This window comes from Alligator mississippiensis, chromosome 9 (assembly GCF_030867095.1).
Source record: "Alligator mississippiensis isolate rAllMis1 chromosome 9, rAllMis1, whole genome shotgun sequence".
NCBI classification, from domain to species: domain Eukaryota; kingdom Metazoa; phylum Chordata; order Crocodylia; family Alligatoridae; genus Alligator; species Alligator mississippiensis.
In genome coordinates, this window is record NC_081832.1 from 20,928,967 (window position 1) to 20,949,619 (window position 20,653).

General features: G+C 46.1%; 1 protein-coding gene across 2 annotated transcripts in view; it reads left to right on the forward strand.

Moving 5' to 3' along the window:
• PTPRT (protein tyrosine phosphatase receptor type T) overlaps window positions 1-20,653 on the forward strand; it is an 889,034-nt gene that overhangs the window by 367,888 nt on the left and 500,493 nt on the right. For both annotated transcript variants that reach the window (XM_019484632.2, XM_059733217.1), the window contains exons 5-6: window positions 5,496-5,611; window positions 13,861-14,035. In XM_019484632.2, coding sequence (XP_019340177.1) covers window positions 5,496-5,611; window positions 13,861-14,035 — 291 coding nt within the window. The remainder of the gene's footprint in view (window positions 1-5,495; window positions 5,612-13,860; window positions 14,036-20,653) is intronic.

Consider the following 20,653-nt stretch of genomic DNA (forward strand, 5'->3'; position numbering starts at 1 on the left):
TGCTGATAACTGGTGACATCCAAACAAATTTCTCATATCTTGTGTTTACATTAAGTAACATGTTGGCCAATGACTGATATCTTTCCATCGCAAGAAACGCAGTTACCCAACCAGGAGACAGCTTTTGGATGTAAAAAGGGAGAAAAACAGTGCTGTTTCTAGCTTCAGTGCTGGAACTGGAGTTTAAATCCTATTGTAAGTTCCATTTTCAAAGATAAGCACATTGCTTAAGTGGTTTACTGACTAGGAATGCTTTCCTAAGTTGGGACCTCTGTGTATAGTTATAAAATCTATGTATAGAAACAGCAGTGCTGCAAACATGTTACTTCACTGACATAACTAATGTGGTAAGCACCAGATTTTGAAAAGTATGTTGCTCCTATTCTCAGTGGGAACTGCTGACTGCTGAGCAACTTGGAAAATCTGGACCTGAAAGCTTAATCTTTTCTGAACCTTCCATTGCCCTTGTATTCTGAGCCCTTGGGGGTTTGGGGGGGGGGGGAGGGGTTGTTCACAACTGTAAGCATTTTGGTTCAGATGCACAAAGGGACTTGTTTGTGGCAATGCTAAGTGTACCTAAGCTTTATGCCCCTGGCACCAGAAGTTCAATCCACCACCCTGACTAGGCCCTCCAGTTCCCTATATAATGAAAAGGGAAGGTTAAGTGCCTAAGGGTAGGATTTTTAACAGCCAACATGCTGAGCCAATCAGCAGAAATAGCAAAGAGAAGTGTGTGTCTTAATTCCCTCCCCTTTACTAGAACCAAGTTGTTTAATCCTGAGTCAGGCACCTATGTGAGGTTATGTGAGAATGGGACTCACACACTGAAACCATAAGCAGCCAAATAAGTCCTTTGTGTACATATACTTACTGTTTTCTTCTAAAATGGTGGTGGTGGTACTGCTTCTACCATTTCCCATCATTTATGTAATTGTCTAGTGCTTAATGAATTCACCCAAGAGATAGAAGGGTCTACGTTGTATGTCTAAGGGGAATTAAATCTTCTACCTACTGTGCTGAAAGTAAGACTGGTACTCTCCACCTCTCCGGCTGAAGCTGTTCCACCGTGCAGCCAAGAATGCAAGATTTGTGAAGCCAGAGAGAAAGCAAGAAGTAACATGATTATGTAGCTAACGGCTTTCTCCTGAGAAGGAGGAAATCTGCGTTCTGGTTCATGCTCTCAATGCTGCTTAGGGATTTTATCTAATGACTTTTTAATGCAAAATGCATGTGCAGTCTCTGGAGCAGGAACCATAATCCAAAACTCCCCCCTGAAACAAGTTCTCTAGTCAGTAAGGGCATTTATAGAAATGCTTTGGGAGTGGGGAGAGGAAGGCTTTAATTGGAGTGGCTCTGAGATGCTCTAATTAAAGCGCCTGAAGCATCATATGTATCAGCATCCCCATGCTGAAAAATTGTGATGGGGCACGTTAAGTAAAGCTTGTTAAATGAGCTTTAGTTAAAGTGCCTCTGCCATCATTTTTCAGAACAGGGACACTGATACACATGGTGCTGGTGTCTGCTGCATCATGGTAATTACAGCACATTGGAGCAGCCTTGCTGCACATGTATAGGTGCCCTTTGCTGTTATTTAAATGGTGGGTGACACCACTACATTCTCCTTGTCTTCTTTTGGCTAATTTTTAAATGAAAATGATTGTGCATGCTGTGCTTTGTACTGAGCTCCTTCCCATAAGGGCATGCAAAGCCTGTTCAGAGCGTACCCACTGAAACAGGCTCCTCAGGGGACCTAGATAGAGGGATATCTCTTTTGTGGATCCCAAGCGGTATTAAGCAGGAAACATAAACTGGAATTCTTAGCTTTGCCACAGTGGGTTGTGGTTTGCTGCCCTGGACTTAACTGTCTACATTCTGCCTGGGTTGCAGTCTATGCACTCAAGTCATTTTGTTTTGTTTTTATGTTATCCATTATGGCTTCCTGAATCTAGAAGGAAATAATATTTATTGTGTCCCTGTCCTTGTCCATGCCCACAGCTCTTCCTCCCCATAAGTATTCAGAAAGAACTGCACTTCAGCTGCCTTCTTTCTGTATACTTAAGTCAAGGCATTCTAGTTAATGTGCTGTATCACCTGGCCAATATCAGTGGGTGAGCCCCTAATCCCGGGGTGGGCAATTATGGAGTTTTGGTGAGCTGTCAAGGTTGACATGGGTAGCCCCACTCCTTGACAGTTGCCCCACCCTTGATTGCTATATTAGGACCTGATATCCTGCTCCCTAACCCCTAACCTTTGCCACTGGAAGTCCCTCACTGTGCCCTGGAAGTACTCCTTTTGGGAGGGAGGGTGCTGCAATCCTGAAACCAGATAAAAACCACAAACCATATACAAAAAAAAAAAAAAAATCTAATATAACTTATAACTTTTAAAAATTTTATTTAAAAATACTGTTGTACTGATTTATATGTTTGTAAAGTGTATCTAGAAGTGATAACATAATAGCTCAAAATACAATCCAACTGTATATTGTGTGTGGACGGTAAGGGAGTATGTGGTGGGGTGTGGTTGGGGTGTGTGGCGGGGTGAGGGTCTGGTGGGTGGGTGCGGATGGGTGTGGGGTATGTGGTTGGGATGGGGGCTATGGGAGGGTATGGGTTTATGGTGGGTGGGGTGAGAGAGAGAGAAAGAGAGAGAGACGGGCCAGGCCACTGGCTCCATTGTGTGCAACTTTTGCTGACAGCATGCGAGCCTCACGCGATGCAGCTAAGCAGACCCCATGTCCAGGCTCTGCACTCCTGCCATTGCACTCTGGGTCCCCACTGGCCCCAAGGCATGAACATAGTCTCCATACTCCCACCCACCACCACCACTCCCCCACCGTTTCCCTGGTTTCCCTCCTGCACGACTGCCTGCCACTGCTTCCCACCCACCACCACTGCCCCCACCCTCATCACTCCCCACTGCTTTCCTTTCTGTGCCCCCAGTGCCACTCCCCCTGCTGCTGCCACTTCCCCCAACCCCTCCTCCACTCCCTTCCATTTTCCATGGCCCCCCTGCTGCAGCCCTCTCTGTTCCCTGTGCCACTTCCACTTTCCATGTCTCCTCTGCCACTTCTCATGCTGTCACCACTTCCACTGTCACTCCACACACTGCTGCCACTTTCTGCCACTCCCCTCACTACTGCTGCTTCCCGTGATCCCCCTGCTGCTCCCCACACCTCCACCACTTCCTGTGGCCCCTGCTGCTCCCCCCACTGCCACTGCCCCTCTGTCACTCCCTGCCACTGAATGTGCCTCCCCTGATGCTCCCTGTGCCACCACCACTTCCTTCCATCCCCCTCCCCTCGCCCACTCTGGTGCCAGCCCAGCCTGGCCAATACCTTGCAGTTCCTGGCTGCTGGGCAGATCACAGATGTTTCCTTTTCACTCAGATGGAGGGAGGTAGGGAACAGCCCCATGGTCACCAAGCCAGAAGCCACAGAGGCTTCTGGTTGGGGGCTGGAGGTGGGATTGGGAGTGGCAGGCTGGGGGCAGGGTGGAGCCGGGCAGGCCTCGCTGCTCAGTGACTGGGTCCTGCCACCACTGGCACCGGTCACCTTTGACAGGCCAGGGACAGCAGCCAGGGACAGATAAAAGTTAATTTTCCAAAAATATTAGGGGCCCTGTGAGCCAGATAGAATGGCCTGGCAGGCCAGATATGGCCTGATGGCCATTTTCTTTTTCCTTCCCCTGCCATAATCAGACTACTCCCTTCCCACCACTGTCTAATTTGGCTGCTAGAATTGCCCTGGATGGAACTGAGCATGTGAGGCACACAAGTTCAGGTTTTAAAAAGTGACTGATAGTGGCATACAATGCCAAGCCACAGGTATCATACCCCATTGGGATCAGTCCTCAGTCTGTTGTATATAGTGTTTTCTAAAGTGTATAAAACCCTGTCAGTCTTTGGCAGTACTTCTTTTTTACTTCCCAGAATCACCTTCAGAGTTCAGCAGTGATAGCCACCACAGTAAATGTCAGTGAAGTGTGCTGTTCACTTTTATGGCTTTTGCCCCTCACATTCATTTTACAATTGTTATTACTCAGAACATTGCAATGGTGGAACTCCCAGTGACCTTTGAGGTGACTGGAATTATGAGGTCTTTTTTTTTTTTTATTTCCACACGAGTTTTTCTGCACTTTCGCAGATCTTAGCCTGGCAGACAAGTGCAGTAGAAGTGGAGAGAAACAGCCCCTAAGGATGTGGCAAAAGAGAAAATTAAATATCTCAATTATACAGCTTTTTTGTGATAAAATAATTTGCTGTAACAGCAGTTATACTCTGTGCTAAGGCCTCGCGGATAAGATAAAAGGCCTGTGTAACCATGCTTCATCCCAGGGCTCAGTTGTCAATAGATTTGCCACAAACAACTGACTAGCTAAAAGAATGATAGTACAGTGTTACCCTAGATCAGCTGTTTTATCTGTTTGGACTGGTTGCAGTCCCAGATGAATGATAAATACTTCAGAGGCATGCACACAGGATGTTTCAGCTGTTCGACCAGCTTCTGATAATGTGCCTGCGAAACTGGCCTGCACTTGCATGTGTGCATGCTAATAATTGGTATCTAGCTACCCCTGCATTAAAGGGGATATGCATGTATAAACATGGGTGCCCATACCTTTCTCCAGTTATTTAATGGAAAACATAGTTTATTTGCTTTGAAAAGCATGGCCTAACAGAGGAGTAGCTGTAATAATGTTATCTGCTATTATTCTTTAATATTATCTTAAGTTTAGTACTGAACTTGAATTAAGTTTAGAACAGCACATGGCCTTTACTTCATGAGATCCTACTTTCAGGAGTTAAGTTATGGACCAGCCTTACTCTAGCATGGTTATATACACTGTGATAACGGTCATAGCCTTACGTGATCTATATTAATTGTCAAATGGAGAAGTATGAATTTGTTTAGTTTTGAAAGACAGTGGCCTGTGTTTATTTATGTGAACGATGGGATGGATTTTTTAAATATAATCTGAAAATCAGGAATGCCTGATGGTGTCAGGTCTGATTCCCTAGGATTCACTTGGCAATCAGCAAAACTGAAAAAGGATATGAAAAATTGCTTTGGGCCATGTTTGCTCTGAAATCTCAAGGCTATTTGATTTTTTTTTAACCTTTGTAAATGTTGATATTTCCCTGTTATACAGCAGAAGTTGCTCTTGGCTTGTAGCAAACAACAATGAACCTCTGCTGGTGAGAAGTAATTGTGAACTGATGTTGTAGAACTGAAACTTAGTGCACTTCCTTGCTGTGCCAAAGTGTTATATGATCACTCTTGCCATCCTGTATAATATCAATCTCTCCATGCTAAATAATTAAACAATACAGCTTTGCTTTGCTTTGCTAAGTTACTTGGTCAAAGGGTAGAACTAGTATTGCCCTCACACCTACTAAGTAAGGATATCCCAGTGGCTGTATGACATTGTCAATTACTGTCATGCTCTAACCGGGTAACATAATATTTTGCATCTTTTGTTTTTTCTTTTTTTTAGGAAAAGCACCTCACTTCCTGCGGCTTCAGAATGTGGAGGTTAATGTGGGACAGAATGCAACGTTCCAGTGCATTGCGGGGGGCAAGTGGTCCCAGCATGACAAACTCTGGCTCCAGGTAAAGTAACAAGGAAGCATAATCAAGTGGAATTGCCCTAGGCAAAATGAGTGGAAGGAGAAGAGCTGAGGAATAAAGGAGAAATTCCAAAAGGCCTTTAATGAAAGGAATTTCTTTGAAGTTGTTCCAGCTTAGTGTTGTGTGGGGCACTAATGCAGAATGACAAAACTGGCATGTTCAGATTCAGCTCATGGCTTGATGCCGACTTGTATTCTTATGATCCATCTTCATGTTATTCAGTGGCACACAATATTATTGCTGTCTCAAATCAGCCTCAGTACTAAGAATACAGGTACTATGCACCTTTGTTCACATCAGTTGTCCTTTGCTTCTTCCCCAAGATTTCTCTTATTCCAAATGCTAAAGCAGCAAGCAGCTATTAAAAAAAACCTAAACCCTGCCACAACTTTCCTTTTTTCCAACTATTATAAATCTCCTGTTCTGTATCCACCCCAATGTTGCATTGACCTCAGTACTGAAAACTAGCTGAGGATTTTTCTTAGGCTGAATCTTCAGATGACACGTAGTTGGCATAGCCAGAGCTACACTTCTCTTTCCCAGTCCTTAGATTTCCCTAAGGAACCATGGAGCTGAACCTGTCCCCAACCAGTTCTATGAGCAGGGGAGCAAATGCAAGTCTCAGGCCTTTAAATGTTGTGTATGCTGCCTGCTGGGTGAGAAAAGATAGCTTGTACTGTTCAGTCTGGGTACAGTGACACAGTTAAAATCTGATCTTTCAGCTTTAAAGAGTAAGAAATAGAAAGTTTAGCAAATTGGAAAGGGGAGAGTCCCAGCTTCTTTTTTGGGACACGGGGATTGCTGCTTCCCATTCTTGAACCCAGTTATATTAAATTACTCACTGAGGCTCCACTGAAGTCAAAAGAATTCTGAAGAATTCTATTGCTACCTGAAGTATAGTGCAGTGCCAGAATCAGCCTAAATTTATGTGAAGTTCAAGCTGATTAACTGTGTTAAATTAGGACAGTTTGCAATGGTGTGACTGATACAACTTCAGTAAAGCATGTGCTTAAAGCTTATTGAATACAAGATAATTTAAGCAGGCATGCTTTCCTGAATTAAGGTCCTAAAAACAGTCCTTTCCCACTTACCTTAGGGCTTTGGTCTTCATCCCCCTATGAACCTAGTTTAAAGCTAATCTAGTAAGAAGGGCTTTAAACTAGGCTCACTGGGGGTTGGAGACCAAAGCCCTGAGGTAAGTAGGGAAGTGAGAGATGTGGAGGAAGAGCAAGCAGGATGGGGCAACAAAGGAGGTGCTCTCATAGTTCCTGAGAAATCATGACAATCCACTCAGGTGCCTGTACATGAATGCACAGAGCCTGGGAAACAAGCCTGGGAAGAATTGGAAGTTCTTGCACAGTCAGAGAACTATGACATGATTGAAATAACAGAGAGTTGGTGGGAGCTCGCATGACTGGAGCACTGTCATGGATGGGTACAAACTGTTCAGGAAGGACAGCGAGGGGAGAAGAGGAGGAGTTGCAGTTAATGTAAAGAGCCATATGATTTCTCAGAGCTCCAGTATGAAACTGGAGATAGGCCTCTTGAAAGTATCTGAGTTATGGTTAGAGGGGAGAACAACAAGGGTGATGTTGTGGTGGGTGTCTGCTATAGACCACCAGACCAGGATGAAGTGGTGGATGAGGCTTTCTTCAACAGCTAGCAGAAGTGTTCCCAATCACAAGCCCTGCTTCTCATGGGGGACTTCAATCACCCTGATATCTGGTGGCAGGGCAATACAGCTGTGCACAGACAATCCAGGAAGTTTTTGGGGACAACTTCCTGGTGTAAGTGCTGGAGTGGCCAGCTAGGGGCCATGCTCTTCTTGACTTGCTGCTCACAAATAGGGAAGAATTGGTGGGGAATGTAGTAGTGGATGGCAACTTGGGCAGCAGTGACCACGAGATGATTGAGTTCAGGATCCTGAGGAAAGGAAGGATGGAGAGCAGCAAAGCAAGGACCCAGGCCTTCGGAAAAGCAGATTTTGACTTGCTGAAAGAACTCATGGGTAGGTTCCCCTGGGAAGCTAGTCTGATGGGGAGAGGAGTCCAGGAGAGCTGGCTATACTTTAAAAAAGCCTTACTGAGAGTGCAGGAACATACTATCCCGATGCACAAGATACTAGCAAGTACAGCAGAAGACCAGCTTGGCTTAGCAGGGAACTCTTCAGTAAACTAAGTCACAAAAAGGAAGCTTATAAGAAGTGGAAACTTGGACAAATAACTAGGGAGGAGTATAAGAGCATTGCTCAGGTATGCAGGGATGAAGTCAGAAAGGCCAAAGTGCAAATGGAGTTGCAGTTAGCAAGGGCCGTGAAGGGTAACAAGAAGGGTTTCTACAAGTATGTCAGCAGCAAGATGAGGATCAGGGAAAGTGTGGGTCATTTACTGAATGGGGCAGGCAACCTAGTGACAGAGGATGCAGAAAAGGCTGAAGTGCTCAATGCCTTCTTCCCCTCACTCTTCACAGGCAAGGTCAGCTCCCAGACTACTGCACCAGGCAGCACAGTTGGGGAGGAGGTGAACAGCCAACAGTGGCAAAAGAACAGGTTAGGGACTATTTAGAAAAGCTGGACATATAGAAGTCCAAGGGGCCAGATGGGATGCACCCAAGGGTGCTGAGGGAGTTGGCTGATAGAAAGAGGATAGAAAACTGGCTGGAGCATCAGGCTTAGAGGGCTTGATGTCTAGTTGGCAGCCAGTATCAAGTGGAATGCCCCATTGATCAGTCCTGGGGCTAGTTTTGTCCAATGTCTTCATCAATGACCTGAAATATGGAATAGAGTCCCTCCCTCAGCAATTCTGCAGATGATTCAGAGTGATGTAGACAAATTGGAGGATTCATCCAAAAGAAACCTCATGAGGTTCTACAAGGACAAGTGCAAAGTCCTGCATTTAGGATGGAACAGTCCTATGCATCAGTACCAGGCTGGGGGATAACTGACTGGGCAGCAGCTTTGCAGAAAAGAGCTAGGGTTACAGTGGACAATAAGCTGAATACAAGCCAACAGTGTGCCCTTGTTGCAAAGAAGGCTAGCGGCATATGGGGATGCATCAGTAGGAGTGTTGCCAGTAGATCAAGATAAGTGATGATTCCCCTCTATTCAGCACTGGTGAGGCCACATGTGGAGTACTGTGTTCAGCTTTCAGTCCTCCACTACAGAAAGGATGTGGACAAATTAGAGAGAGTACAGTGAAGAGCAACAAAAATTGTTTTACACACATGTTGAGGGGGCTGGGGGACATGATTTATGAGGAAAGACTGAGGGAACTCAGATTATTTAGTCTAGATAAGAGGAGACTGAGAGAGGATTTAATAGCAGCCTTCAACTACCTAAAGTGGAGTTTGAAAGAGGATGGAGGATGGAGCTAGACTGTTCCCAGTGGTGGTAGATGACAGAACAAGGAATAATGGTCTCAAGTTGCAGCAAGGGAAGTTTAGGTTAGATATTAGGAAGAATTTTCTTACTAGGAGGGTAGTCAAACACTGGAACAGGTTACCCAGAGAGGTGGTGGAATCTCCGTCCTTGGAGGTTTTCAAAACCCAACTAGACAAAGCTTTGGCTGGGATGATCTAGTTAGGGCTGGTCCTGGTTTGAGCAGGGGGGTTGGATTAGATAACCTCCTGAGGTCCCTTCCAACCCTAATTTTCTGTGATTGTATGATTCTATGGATGCTCCATCTGTTGTTTTGAGGCCTATAACAAGGAATACCTCAAGTACCAACTACTGCAACACAAAAGTACACACTGGACACATCTACACGTGTGCTTTACTGTGGATTTGACTATTTAGCTCCCCAGTAAAGCATCACCATCTACATGTGCAGCCATATTAGACCTCAGTAAACTAATTAACTCCTCTGTAAGCCCGACACAAGCACTATCCTACAGCGGAGTTTAGTGCACTGCAGCACATATGTAGACCATGACTGGGGTGGCTGGGGCATGAGGGTACTACAGTCCAGAGGCTGCCTGCCAGCTGGTCCCACACTGTAGCACCCTCATGCCCCAGCCCACCCCTCTGCAGTACATTGAGCCAGGGCAGAGCAGCTCCAGGCTAGCAGGCTGACCTCTCGGGGCCCCTGCCAGCTGGGGTTGCTCCACTACAGCAAAATGTGCTGCAGTCTTGGGTGCATGCATAAACACTGTGCCTAGAAGCAATAAAGCTCAGCATGAAATGTGTCAGAATTTATTCAGGCACACTAATTTCATGTGTAGGTGTACCATTGCCAGGGCTGCTTGAGCATTCTGGGAATATTAACAAATGGTGGGCTAAGGGTATGAAGTTAACATGTTGGCTGAAAGAGCTTTAATACCAGTTTCAACTGTAATCTAAGCAGGACTGGAGCAAACAATAAGTTTATCTGAAGTTAAAGTTTAAAATTAATTCTAGCAAAATATTTGAGTCAGTAAGAGGTGCAGTGTACAAAATGACTTCATAGTCACTATAACTACTGTTGTCACACTTCTTACCCTAGCAGCTCCATTTTTAGCCACAAATTTCTTAAGTCATGTTGTAATTTAGCACCCCTGAGGTGTATCATTGCTTAATCTTTAGCTTGCTCTGATGCTTGCTGCCAAATGCTTTTGCCATTATGACTTCATGTGTGTAAAACACTTCTGAGCTAAAGTGAGGTGAGCAATTTTCCCTTTAGATGCAAGCATTTGGGAGGAGAGCAATTTTTTTTTGCTAGTGGGAACTTACTCTTTGAAACAAGCATGTAATGAAAATGACATTTGGAAATGACCCAAATGATTGATTACTGGAAATTGGCAAAATGGCACTACTTTTTTCTTTGCAACACCTAGCAAGCTAGATCAACTCAACAATGTCAGATGTTTTGGCACAGCTTAACTTACTTTTATGCTGAATTCTTCCACATCTTGCTTCCAGTTAGCTGGAAACATAGGACATGATAAACTGGGCTCCTTCCTTGAGGTAAATGTAACTGAAGTTCTGTAGGAAGGCAGGTCAGGGTGGCATCTTCTGATCCTCACTTGTTTAGAGAAATTCTGGAGGGTTAGGAAATTCTTTAATATTCACTTTCTGGCAGTGTTTGAAATCTAAGCACGGATAGCATTCCAAATTCAGTCTATCTTTAAATTTGGCTCAACAAAAACACCACATCTGTACACCTGCAAAAGTAAGGATATACAAAATCTATGTGTTTGTGTTGGCAAAGCACACAAATGCATTGCTTACAAACACTTCTAAAAATCTGGACCATCTCCTAAGATAACTGTTGTATTATAGTTACTGCATCAAGTTGTCAAACATGATTAAAAAAATGCCTTGCAAAACTTGAATGCACATGACGCCCCTCATCTTAGGGACAGAAGTTACACATAGACTGATTTAAGTGATCAGAAACTAGTTTAAACCTGTAACAGAACATAAGTTCAGTGCACGTAAATCAGTTCAAAAATGGCTGAAACTGTCTTAAGATAAACCTGGTTGAACATAGTATCAGACTTAACTGACTTGGGTCAAACTGGTTTATGAAACTTCTGTCCCAGACCCCTTCCTGGATTAAGCTAAAATCAGAGTCCAACAGCATCCCAGATGCTTTGCAGCCTTAGGCATGGCTGTGCTCTCTGCTCCATAGAGCAAGGTTGGCCCCACCCCTCTGATCTCTAGCTTGAGCAGGGATGGGGGTCTGGCCAGACACATGGCCCCTTGATGAAAAGCGGGCAGGGAGGGAGTTTATTCTCCCACCCCTTACTGATGGACAGCGGCCCTGTCAGCCATTCCCCCCTTCCCTGCTCTAGCGGCAGAAGAGGGAGCACATCCAGAGCTGGCTGGCATGGCCCCCACCTAGGGTAGCCATCATAGAGGACATTCCAGTTTTCTGCTACTCTGTCCTCTATCCTCTATTGATACAAAACCTGATGCCTTTATGTCCTCTATTTTTCTCTTCAAGATAAAAATAGAGGATATAAGGGCATCCAGTTTCGTATCAATAGAAGGCAGAGGACAACCGGACTATCCTCTATGTGGCTACCTTACCCCCACCATACACCTGCCTTGCCAGTGGCTGGGGCTGCAGGGCTAAGGCCAACTGGCCTGTGAGCGCTGCTGAGAGCAGAGGCAGAGGGGCCATCCCAGGCTGGGACACTGGGGCTGGGCTCTTCCCAGCAGGCTGCAGCTTGGGCTGGAGCTGTGTAGCTCCCCATGCCCAAGCTGGGCTGGGCTGTCATGGAAGCCCCAGCAGGCTGGGAAGGACCCTGAGGGGCTGGCCCTGGGGACAGAGCTTTTGCCATCCCACAGGGGCTGCGTAACACCTCAGCCTGGCAGCACAGGTGGGCGCTGACTGGAGAGTGGGCTTACCAGGCCAGCTTGGAGGTGCTGTTGGGCCCCGAGGCCAGCAGTCACTGCCACACCCGGGGCTGCAGGTGCACAGCCAGCTGTGGGCTGGTCAGGGCCAGGGGGGCTGTTCTGCTCCTTTTCCTCCAGCTGCTGCTGCCATGGTCATGCCATGCCACTTTTGTTGGGGTAACAAGAAGCTTCAGCCTAATGGCTTCTGCCTCACACATGGAGCTCTAGCTCCAGCCCCCAGATGCTTTCCACCCAGATGCCTTCTGCCTTCCAAGACGTCCAGGTGGAAGGCATCTGGGGGCTGCAGCCAGAGCTCCACACACGGGGCAGAAGCTGCTGGGCCTGGCAGAGCTGTTTTTCTCCCCTCACCTGCAGCCACAGCTCCGGTCCTGCTGCACCACGCAGTGCCGCTCAGGGCAGGGGGAGTTTCCGTCAGCTCAGCTGCTCCAGCCCAGCAAAGGTCGAAGCCATTGGGCTAAAGGAATCTCCCCCCATCTCAAGCAGAACTTCACAGCAGGTGCAGGAGCTGCAGGTGAGGAGAGAAAAACAGCCCTGCTGGGCCTGGTGGCTTCTGCCAGGCCCAGCAGCTTCTTCCCCATGTGTGGAGCTCTGACTGCAACCGCCTTCCACTTGGACACTTTGGAAAGCGGAAGGCATCTGGGGAATGGAGCTGGAGCTCCACACACAGAGCAGAAGCTGTGGGGCTGAAGCTTCCCACCTCCCCTGTCCTCCCATTCCCCACCCAGAGTGGTGTGGCATAGTGCAGCAACAACAGTGGCAGTGGCAGGTGAAGGGGACAGAACAGCCCCCTGGGCCCCAACCAGCCCACAGCTGGCTGTGCACCTGCAGCCCCAGGTGCTGCACAGCACAGGGGGCATGGCGGTGCCTCTGAGCTGGCTTGGGATGTCTGCTCCCCAGCAAGCCCCCACCCATGCTGCCAGGCCAAGCTGTAACACAGCCCCAATGGGTTGGGAAGGGTCCGAGGGCCAACCCCACAGGGCCCTACCCAGCTGGCTTGGGTGCAGGGAGCCAGACGCATTCTAGCCGCACAGCCCCTGTAACCCCAACCCAAGCTGCCCCTCTGTCTCTGGCCTTAGCAACATGCCAGGGCAGGCTGGGCTCAGCTCTCCAGCCCCAGCTACAGCTGCAGCTGCAGCTTCAGCCCTGGGTGGACAGCAGGGCCATGATGATAGCTCTGGTCAGGCCCCCACCAGCCAAGCAAGAGCTGGAGGAAGATCTGGACAGAACCCGACTGGGGTCCGATGCTCAGAGTCAGGTGAGTTTAATCCCCATCCCTTGCTCCCCTTTGCCTGATGCACTGCCCTGCTGGTGTGTGGCCTTGGGTACAAGTCTGGCAATGACTGCTTCCCTCCTATCCCTCCAGGCACAGCCTAGATGGGGTCCCTACGGGCCAGGGTGGGGGTTGAAACCCCTCCACAATCATACTTAGCCCCTGTGGGGGCTCTGCCATGCCCCCAGGTCAGCTTCCCTCCAGCCTTGTGACTGTTGCAAGGGGAAGGGAGGGCTGCTTCAGCACCCCCCAGCTTCTAGCCTATGCCACTGCAGGCGTGTGCCTGCATTTCCAGAATTAAACATGAATGTCTGTGCACTCGCAAATCAGTTCAATCTTTGCAGGTTAGACTAACCTGCAAAGATTGAATCAATTCAGGCTCCAGCTTTTTGAATGTCTGTCCCTAACCCTATTGCATGTCTTAATTCAGACAAACAGATGTTTGTTTACGTTTTGTGGGTGCATCTTTGGAGGCCTTTTGGACCTTTGTATGATATAAATTGCTTACTTAGCAGACATCATTAAACAGAAAGTTCTAAACAGTATTTATATAAAGCATAACAACAAGCACATTTGTCAATCTCTTTATCTCTTATTTATTTGTATTCTTGGTTGCTCCGGCAGCAATGGAATGGAAGGGACACTGCCTTAATGGTCACCAGGGTGGTCAACCACAGACGGTTTTCAGCTACAGTCAGTGTAGCGGACACTTCTCAGCGTAGCATCAGTAAATACCGGTGCGTGATTCGCTCAGATGGTGGCTCTGGAGTTTCAAACTATGCAGAACTAATAGTGAAAGGTAAGTAGCATTAAATAAAAAATACCTGATGGATATTGTGTGCATGTAACAGTAGTTCAAGTGGAAATGCATATATAACTTTGTCCAGTGTGGTTTATGAATTTCTCGAGGCCCAGTTATTTTTCAAATTGTGTGGAATTTGGATAGGGTAGGTAGAGGTGGATTTTTTTACAGAATGAAAAACAGATTTTATATTTGATTTTAATGACACATGGAATGAATTGGGAAAAGAGGGGTTCCTTAGACCTCCAGATTCCTAGCTGCACATTAGAAGCACTCCTGGCAGCTCAGGACAGGAGCATTGAAAGATGACTTTGTGTCACCTTTGTACTTTCCTGATCATAGGTCACAATGCATTGGTCTGGCAATGTGCACAACTCACAGGAGTCTCTGAGTTACTTAAAGGGACTAGGCTAAGGGATAAGTCTCAACTTGTTTTATCTCTGAGATAAATGGTGGCTAGCTGCAGGCTTTGTGTAAAATTGAATGTGTAAGTACAATTACTGATTTGTAGAGGGTATTATCTGTAATCTAATCAAGACTATTCTACCTGTTAGGGTTAAGCTTTGTGGAACTACATTCCCTCTCTGGAAAACCATGTGGATTGATGTGTATTAAAGGGCAGTAGGGCTGAATTTGTTTATCTGGGATTTTATAATATACATTCCCATGCATTTATACATGCCACTGTTCAGGGAGGAAGCACAACAAAGATTCCTGTATGGCTTTAGCCTTTGGCAATGTGGTTGGAAGTGATCACCAGGTAAGAAGGCAGGACAGCCCTGAATTTTAATCTTGCTGCCTCTGCTGCTGACTTTGGCTGTTCTGATGTGCTGTAATTATAGCATGTTGGAGCAGACTTGATTGAGTCTGCTGGAGTGTGGTAATTACTGCGCTCCAGCAGACTCCAGCATAATGTGTGTCAGCATCCCTGCACTAAAAATTGGCATAACTAACTATAACTAAAGCTTGTTTGACAAGCTTCAGTTAAACCACCACTGCTGCCATTTTTCAGTGTGGGGATGCTGATACATGTGATGCTCTGGGTGCTCTCGGAGCCACTCTAACTAAAGTACTGCCCCCCTGAGCACATCTATAAAAAACCTTTGGTTTTTGAGGAAGTCATTGCAACTTTCTTAGTTTTATCGTATATAAAATGCAGGTAAGTGGTTATGAATAGTTCCCAGCATTGCTAATCAACTCATTAAGGCCTAAACAGTACTTTAAAAATCAAGTGCTGTGTATTATGATGTCCCTTCAGACTACAGCTGATGAAAAGACTGATTGTGCAAAGTCCTGAGTGCTTTTAATTTCCATTAAGGGCATCTGTACCTTTTGGGATCCAACCTGAAGTGAATAAAATAAATAAGAACTCATGATTGAAATGAACCCAGGCATGCATGTGAGCATTTTGAGAGATGTGTTGTGTTTAAATGGAAAGAAGGCAGTCAGCAAAAGGAAATAAATATCAGACGATGCAAACCTTGGTTAAGAATGTGCCTGACTGTCTCCCCCTCAGACATGTTAGCAGGTAAGATGGAAAGAAGAACAAGTTATAAATATCAATAGATAGCCTTCCAACACAAGAGACATTGATTCATTGCTGGAGTGTACAGGCAGACTGCTAGACAGAGACAATTATGGAGGGCAGGACAGATACAGAAAGATAATTAAGGGCAGAATGTATAACTTTTCTACGTCTTGCTCCTTCTTTCCAAGCAAGTAAATTTCAGTGGCTGATTTGAGGTTAGTCCTATGCAGCACTGATGTCACAATGGGATTGCATGGATCAAAGCTTCTGAAAGCATCTGACTAATTTAGGCATGAGTAATAATAAATTCTCACAGTGTGCACACAGGCTGAAATGAAAGTAAATTGGAATTGTTTAATTCTAAAGAGATGTTTATTGAATTGCAATAATGTACTTAGGTATACATTAAATTAGGTTGTAATTGAAGTCTCGCTCAATTGACAATCTTGTCCCTAAATCCACTAGCTCTAAGATAAAGCCCTGCCTCACGTGTTCTCTCCCTCATTCACTTGAGCGCACAGTTATATGGTGGTGTTTCAACAAAGACAAGGGTTTAAAGTATGTTCTTTTCCCTCTGCTACAGCACTTTTTATCTCCCTAATATTACATTTATAGAGGATGTAGCTTGGGATAGGAAAGAGCAACTTGTGTTTTGAAGCAATATAATCTAATAAATCCAGAGGATAGATTCTGTTTTTGCATGCACTTGCTACTCCCAGTGACTTCATTTGGAATGACATGTGTTTATCTAGGGGAGTAAGCTGGACAATAAAATGAAACAAGACATACTCCTTTTGGCTGCTTCTGTAAATCATGCAGTCCTAGGTATCTAACCAAATTAGAACAGCAGGAAAATTGTGATCCTTAGTAGTGAACTTATGGACAGATCATTACTTTGATATTTTATTATTCTGTCAATATATTTGTAGATAGATTATACCTTTCTAGTACTAATAAAGCCCATTTTGTGAATGCCATCCATGCTTATGTGAGCATCTTTGGAGATATTCCAGGCTTTCTTCTTAATTAGCACACATCTTGTACAAATGATAGTATATTTTCTTCACATCCCAGAAACAAGAATCAAACAAGACAAATGTAACATTACATTATAACCACTTCACTATCTTTTAGGCTAGACACAGAAGTTACACATAAACCAGTATAAGTCAACAGAAACAGTTTTAAACCTGTAACAGAACAGAAGTTCAGTGCACATAAACTGAAATGGCTGAAACTGGTTTAAGATAAACCTGGTTGACTGTAGTATCAAACTTAACTGATTTGGGTCAAACTAGTTTATGAAACTTTTGTCCCAGACCCCTTCCTGGTTCAAGTTAAATCTTAGTCCTCCAGCATGCCAGCATGCTTTCTAGCCCTGGGCTCGGCTGTGCTGTCTGCTCCATCAAAGAAGGGTTTTGTGGGGGAGAGGAGGCAGGGACTGCCCCCTCACCCTCCAGGCAAACCCCAGCTGGGGCCTGGGGCCAGGGAGGGGGATTAAACACCCCTTCCCCCACTCAGACTTACTGCTGGCTGTGACTGTGAACTACAAATCCCAGAAGCACCTGGAAGAAGGTAGAGAAAGTGATGAGCAACACTGCAGAGTCCTAAAGTTGTGAATCTGGACTGTACATCCCAGAGACCTCAGGAGCAGCAGGAAGAGGAAGCAAACACACAGCCCATGCTGGCTACATGCCAAAGAGCCATGCTCTAGGACCCCTGAGCCTCTGGCCTGAGCCACTGCAGGCACATGGCTGCATTTCCAGAATCAGAAATGAATGTCTGACCATTTGTTTGTCAGTTTAATTTCTGCAGCTTAAACTAACCTGCAAAGACTGAATCAACTCAGGCTTTTTGACTGTCTGTACTTAGCCTTACTGTCTTACCTCAAGGTCTCCCATTGGCTCCCTCTAAATGTAACATTTAGGCAACAAGCGACATATTACATGAGGCATAAATGAGAAAGGTGTTACACATGCATCTAATTTAAGGTGCCATAATAATGTTCCACATATAATGAAGAACAAGTTTATGGTTGATTTGTATAATGCCTCAAATTTAATGTGTGGCTGAGTCTGACAGTCAGTTGATTGTTAGTCCCAGAGCTGAGACTGTACTGAGGTATAAAACTGGCCACTGTGCAGTCCTGATCCTGGGACCAACAATCAGCTGAATGTTGGCCTCAGCCTAAAGCTGGGGAGGTGGAGCCAAAGGCTTTCCCACTAGGCCTTTTAACCCTGTACCTGGCAGCTCTGGCTGGGGTGTTGAGCACAGGGGATCAGAGGGGATCAATGTGTCTTGTTGGCCTCGGTCCCTGGATAGCCCTGGGTCTTGGGGCTGATGATTATCTGATTGTCAGCCCTGCATGAGGGACTGAGGCACCTGTTTTTCAGTGTCCAGTGCAGGAGAAGCCTGAGATTATGATTAGGATGATTGGCATGATTGTAATGGCAAATGATGTGCTCTGCCTTGAACATGTCATGTTCATCAGAGATCAGGTCCCATCATGCCATTGAATGGATGTATGACAAAGGCCATTTTTACATATGTAATAAATTGATATTGTTCTGTGCAATGTAGCATTTAAGAAACCTAAATATTTTTCTTCTTGCTGTACTGACCACATTTGAATAGTTAAAAAGTTACAGAAAAAATGATAATGTAGCCTGACAGTTGTTCAAATCTTGAGAACAATGCAAAGTTTGCCTAGGTAAAGGCAGTCTATAATAAAGTCCCTACAGAATTTTATATAAGGTATTGGTCAAATTAGAAATACACTAAAATTATATTCTCATCACATATCTTAAATACACTCATCTCAGATGAGTGTCATAGCATTTTAATTAATGGTGTGAATGTGTGCAGGCCTCACCTCGCTGCTGCTTAGGCTATGTTTCTCTGCTACTCTTACTCATGTAGAAGGCTGCCTAGCAAGAGGACTCAGGTAACTAGAGGAAGTTGTCATGGCATTAGATAGCTGCTAAACCAGAAATATTGTAGTGTGTATAGACTAACTTACTCTAGCCAATTCTCCCGTGGTTTAGCTCCCTAGAAATTGGGCATTAATTTCTCTTCTGACCTCAGTTCCACAACTATTAGAACACACGTGGAATACTTGACAAAATCACTTTATGAATGTCCTGGATCTCCTTCTACTGACTTTAAAGCATTTGGATAGTCCAAACCAATAAAAATAATGTATATCTCTTGCCTTAATGGCTTTCTGTTATCTCACATATGATATTTGGGACAGCTCTGCATTTATCTTTCAGTCTTATCTTAACGTCTTTAGGCATTAGAGACTGATTCCTTCATTGGAGTAAGAGGCAGAGATGTTGTCTTTTTAGGGGCTACTTTTGCTATTTTTTCCTAAATTGCTTTTCAGCTGTGCTACTTGTCACTGTATAATTGCATTCTCAATTTATTAAGTCACCATGCAGCTCTGAGAATAGTTAGTACTAGTGATCTGAGACAGCAGATGTTCTATCAATGCACATGAAAGAAAAAATTGACCAGTGGGTGGAATCAAGATATTCTAATGTGAAAAGCATAGGGAACATTTAAAATTGTTATGAAGATCAGGCAGTAGATATGAAGTGCACATACAGAGCCATGTGACAGATATAAAAGGATGGGAGAAAACTCAAGATTATTAAACAGCAAGACTAGACAAGATGTAGATGTGGAAAATAGCCTGCCGAATGCAAATATGATGTAGAATAGTCACAGTAGGGATGATCACCTACCAACAGTCAATGCAGAGCTGGTGAAAGAACAGCTAGAGAGGCTGGATATCTATAAGTCAGCAGGACCGAATGAACTCCATCTGAGAGTGCTGAACAAACTATCTGAGGTCATTGCAGGATCACTGGTGAACCTCTTTGAGAATTCCTGGTGCTCAGGAGAGGTCCCAGAAGTTTGGAAGAGGGCCAGTGTTGTGCCTATCTTCAAGAAGAGGAGGAGAGAGTGTGCCTACCTCTGCTCTACTAGGCACTCTCGTGCAGCCTTAGCCCAGACTATCGATCGAGTCTGTCCTGGACTTGCGAGTGGACCCCAAAGACTACCCTGGCTGACATCAGGGGATCCCCTTAACTCGCCTGCCATGACTTTGAATGGTACTTCAGTGAAGGGGTTCTCCTTCGAGGCAGCCTCCAGGGTCGTCACACCTCCCGGAGGGCACTCACGGGGCTCCGACCTCCCCTACACCCCGGCCACTCGCCACCGTGGGTTGCAGGTCTTCTGGCCCTTTGGCGTCCTTGGCTCCACCCAACTTCTCCCCATGGCCCTCCAGCCACATGTCAGTGTCTTCAGGTCACAACTTGATGTGTAGATTCGAGACCCTCGGACCTGGATCCCACTGACCCGTATCCCTAGTGCCCTATCCCAACCACCCTGTGACTTAGCGTGCAAATCCCACCACCGTGATAGCTGAAGCGATGCGGCTAGTGGGCCAGGAGGCCACGAAGAGTGCCCTTAATCTATGGGCCCCGTGGATCCCCTGTGCCTAGGTGCCCAGCCCCGATTGCTTGCCCACTCAGGTATGGAGTCCCAGTCGATTATCCTGGGGCTGTAGTGGGGCTCGTCCACCGCTTGTTCCTTCCCTGCTTGGGGTCTTCTGCCGCACCCTGCAGGTTCCCGTCAGCCACGCCCCTGTTACCTCTTCTCCGGGACTTCCCTGACAGCTTGCCAGTTGACACCTCCGTCGGCTTGCCCGTCGCTGCCTCTGCCAGTTCTATAACTGACCCCTCTGCCAGTGCAGCTGCCAGCTCCTCTGTCGGTGCAGCTGCTGGGTCTGCTGCAGGTGTTGCTGCTGGTGCCTCTGCCAGCTCCACTGCTGGCTTCTCTGAAGGCTGCCTGCTGGCTTCGCTGTCGGCTCCTCTGCAGGCTCTGCTGTCGGCTCTGCTGTCAGCATCGCTGCCAGCTCTTCTGTTGGCTCTGCTGTCGGCTCTGCTGCCGGCTCCGCTGTTGGAGCCTCCCCAGGCTCTGCCCCTGGCTTCCCACGCTGCCCAATGCAGCAGTTGCGCCCCTCGGGGTTTGGGCTTCCCCCTCAAGCCTCCGCTTGTCTGCCACCCTCCTGCACCCTCGGG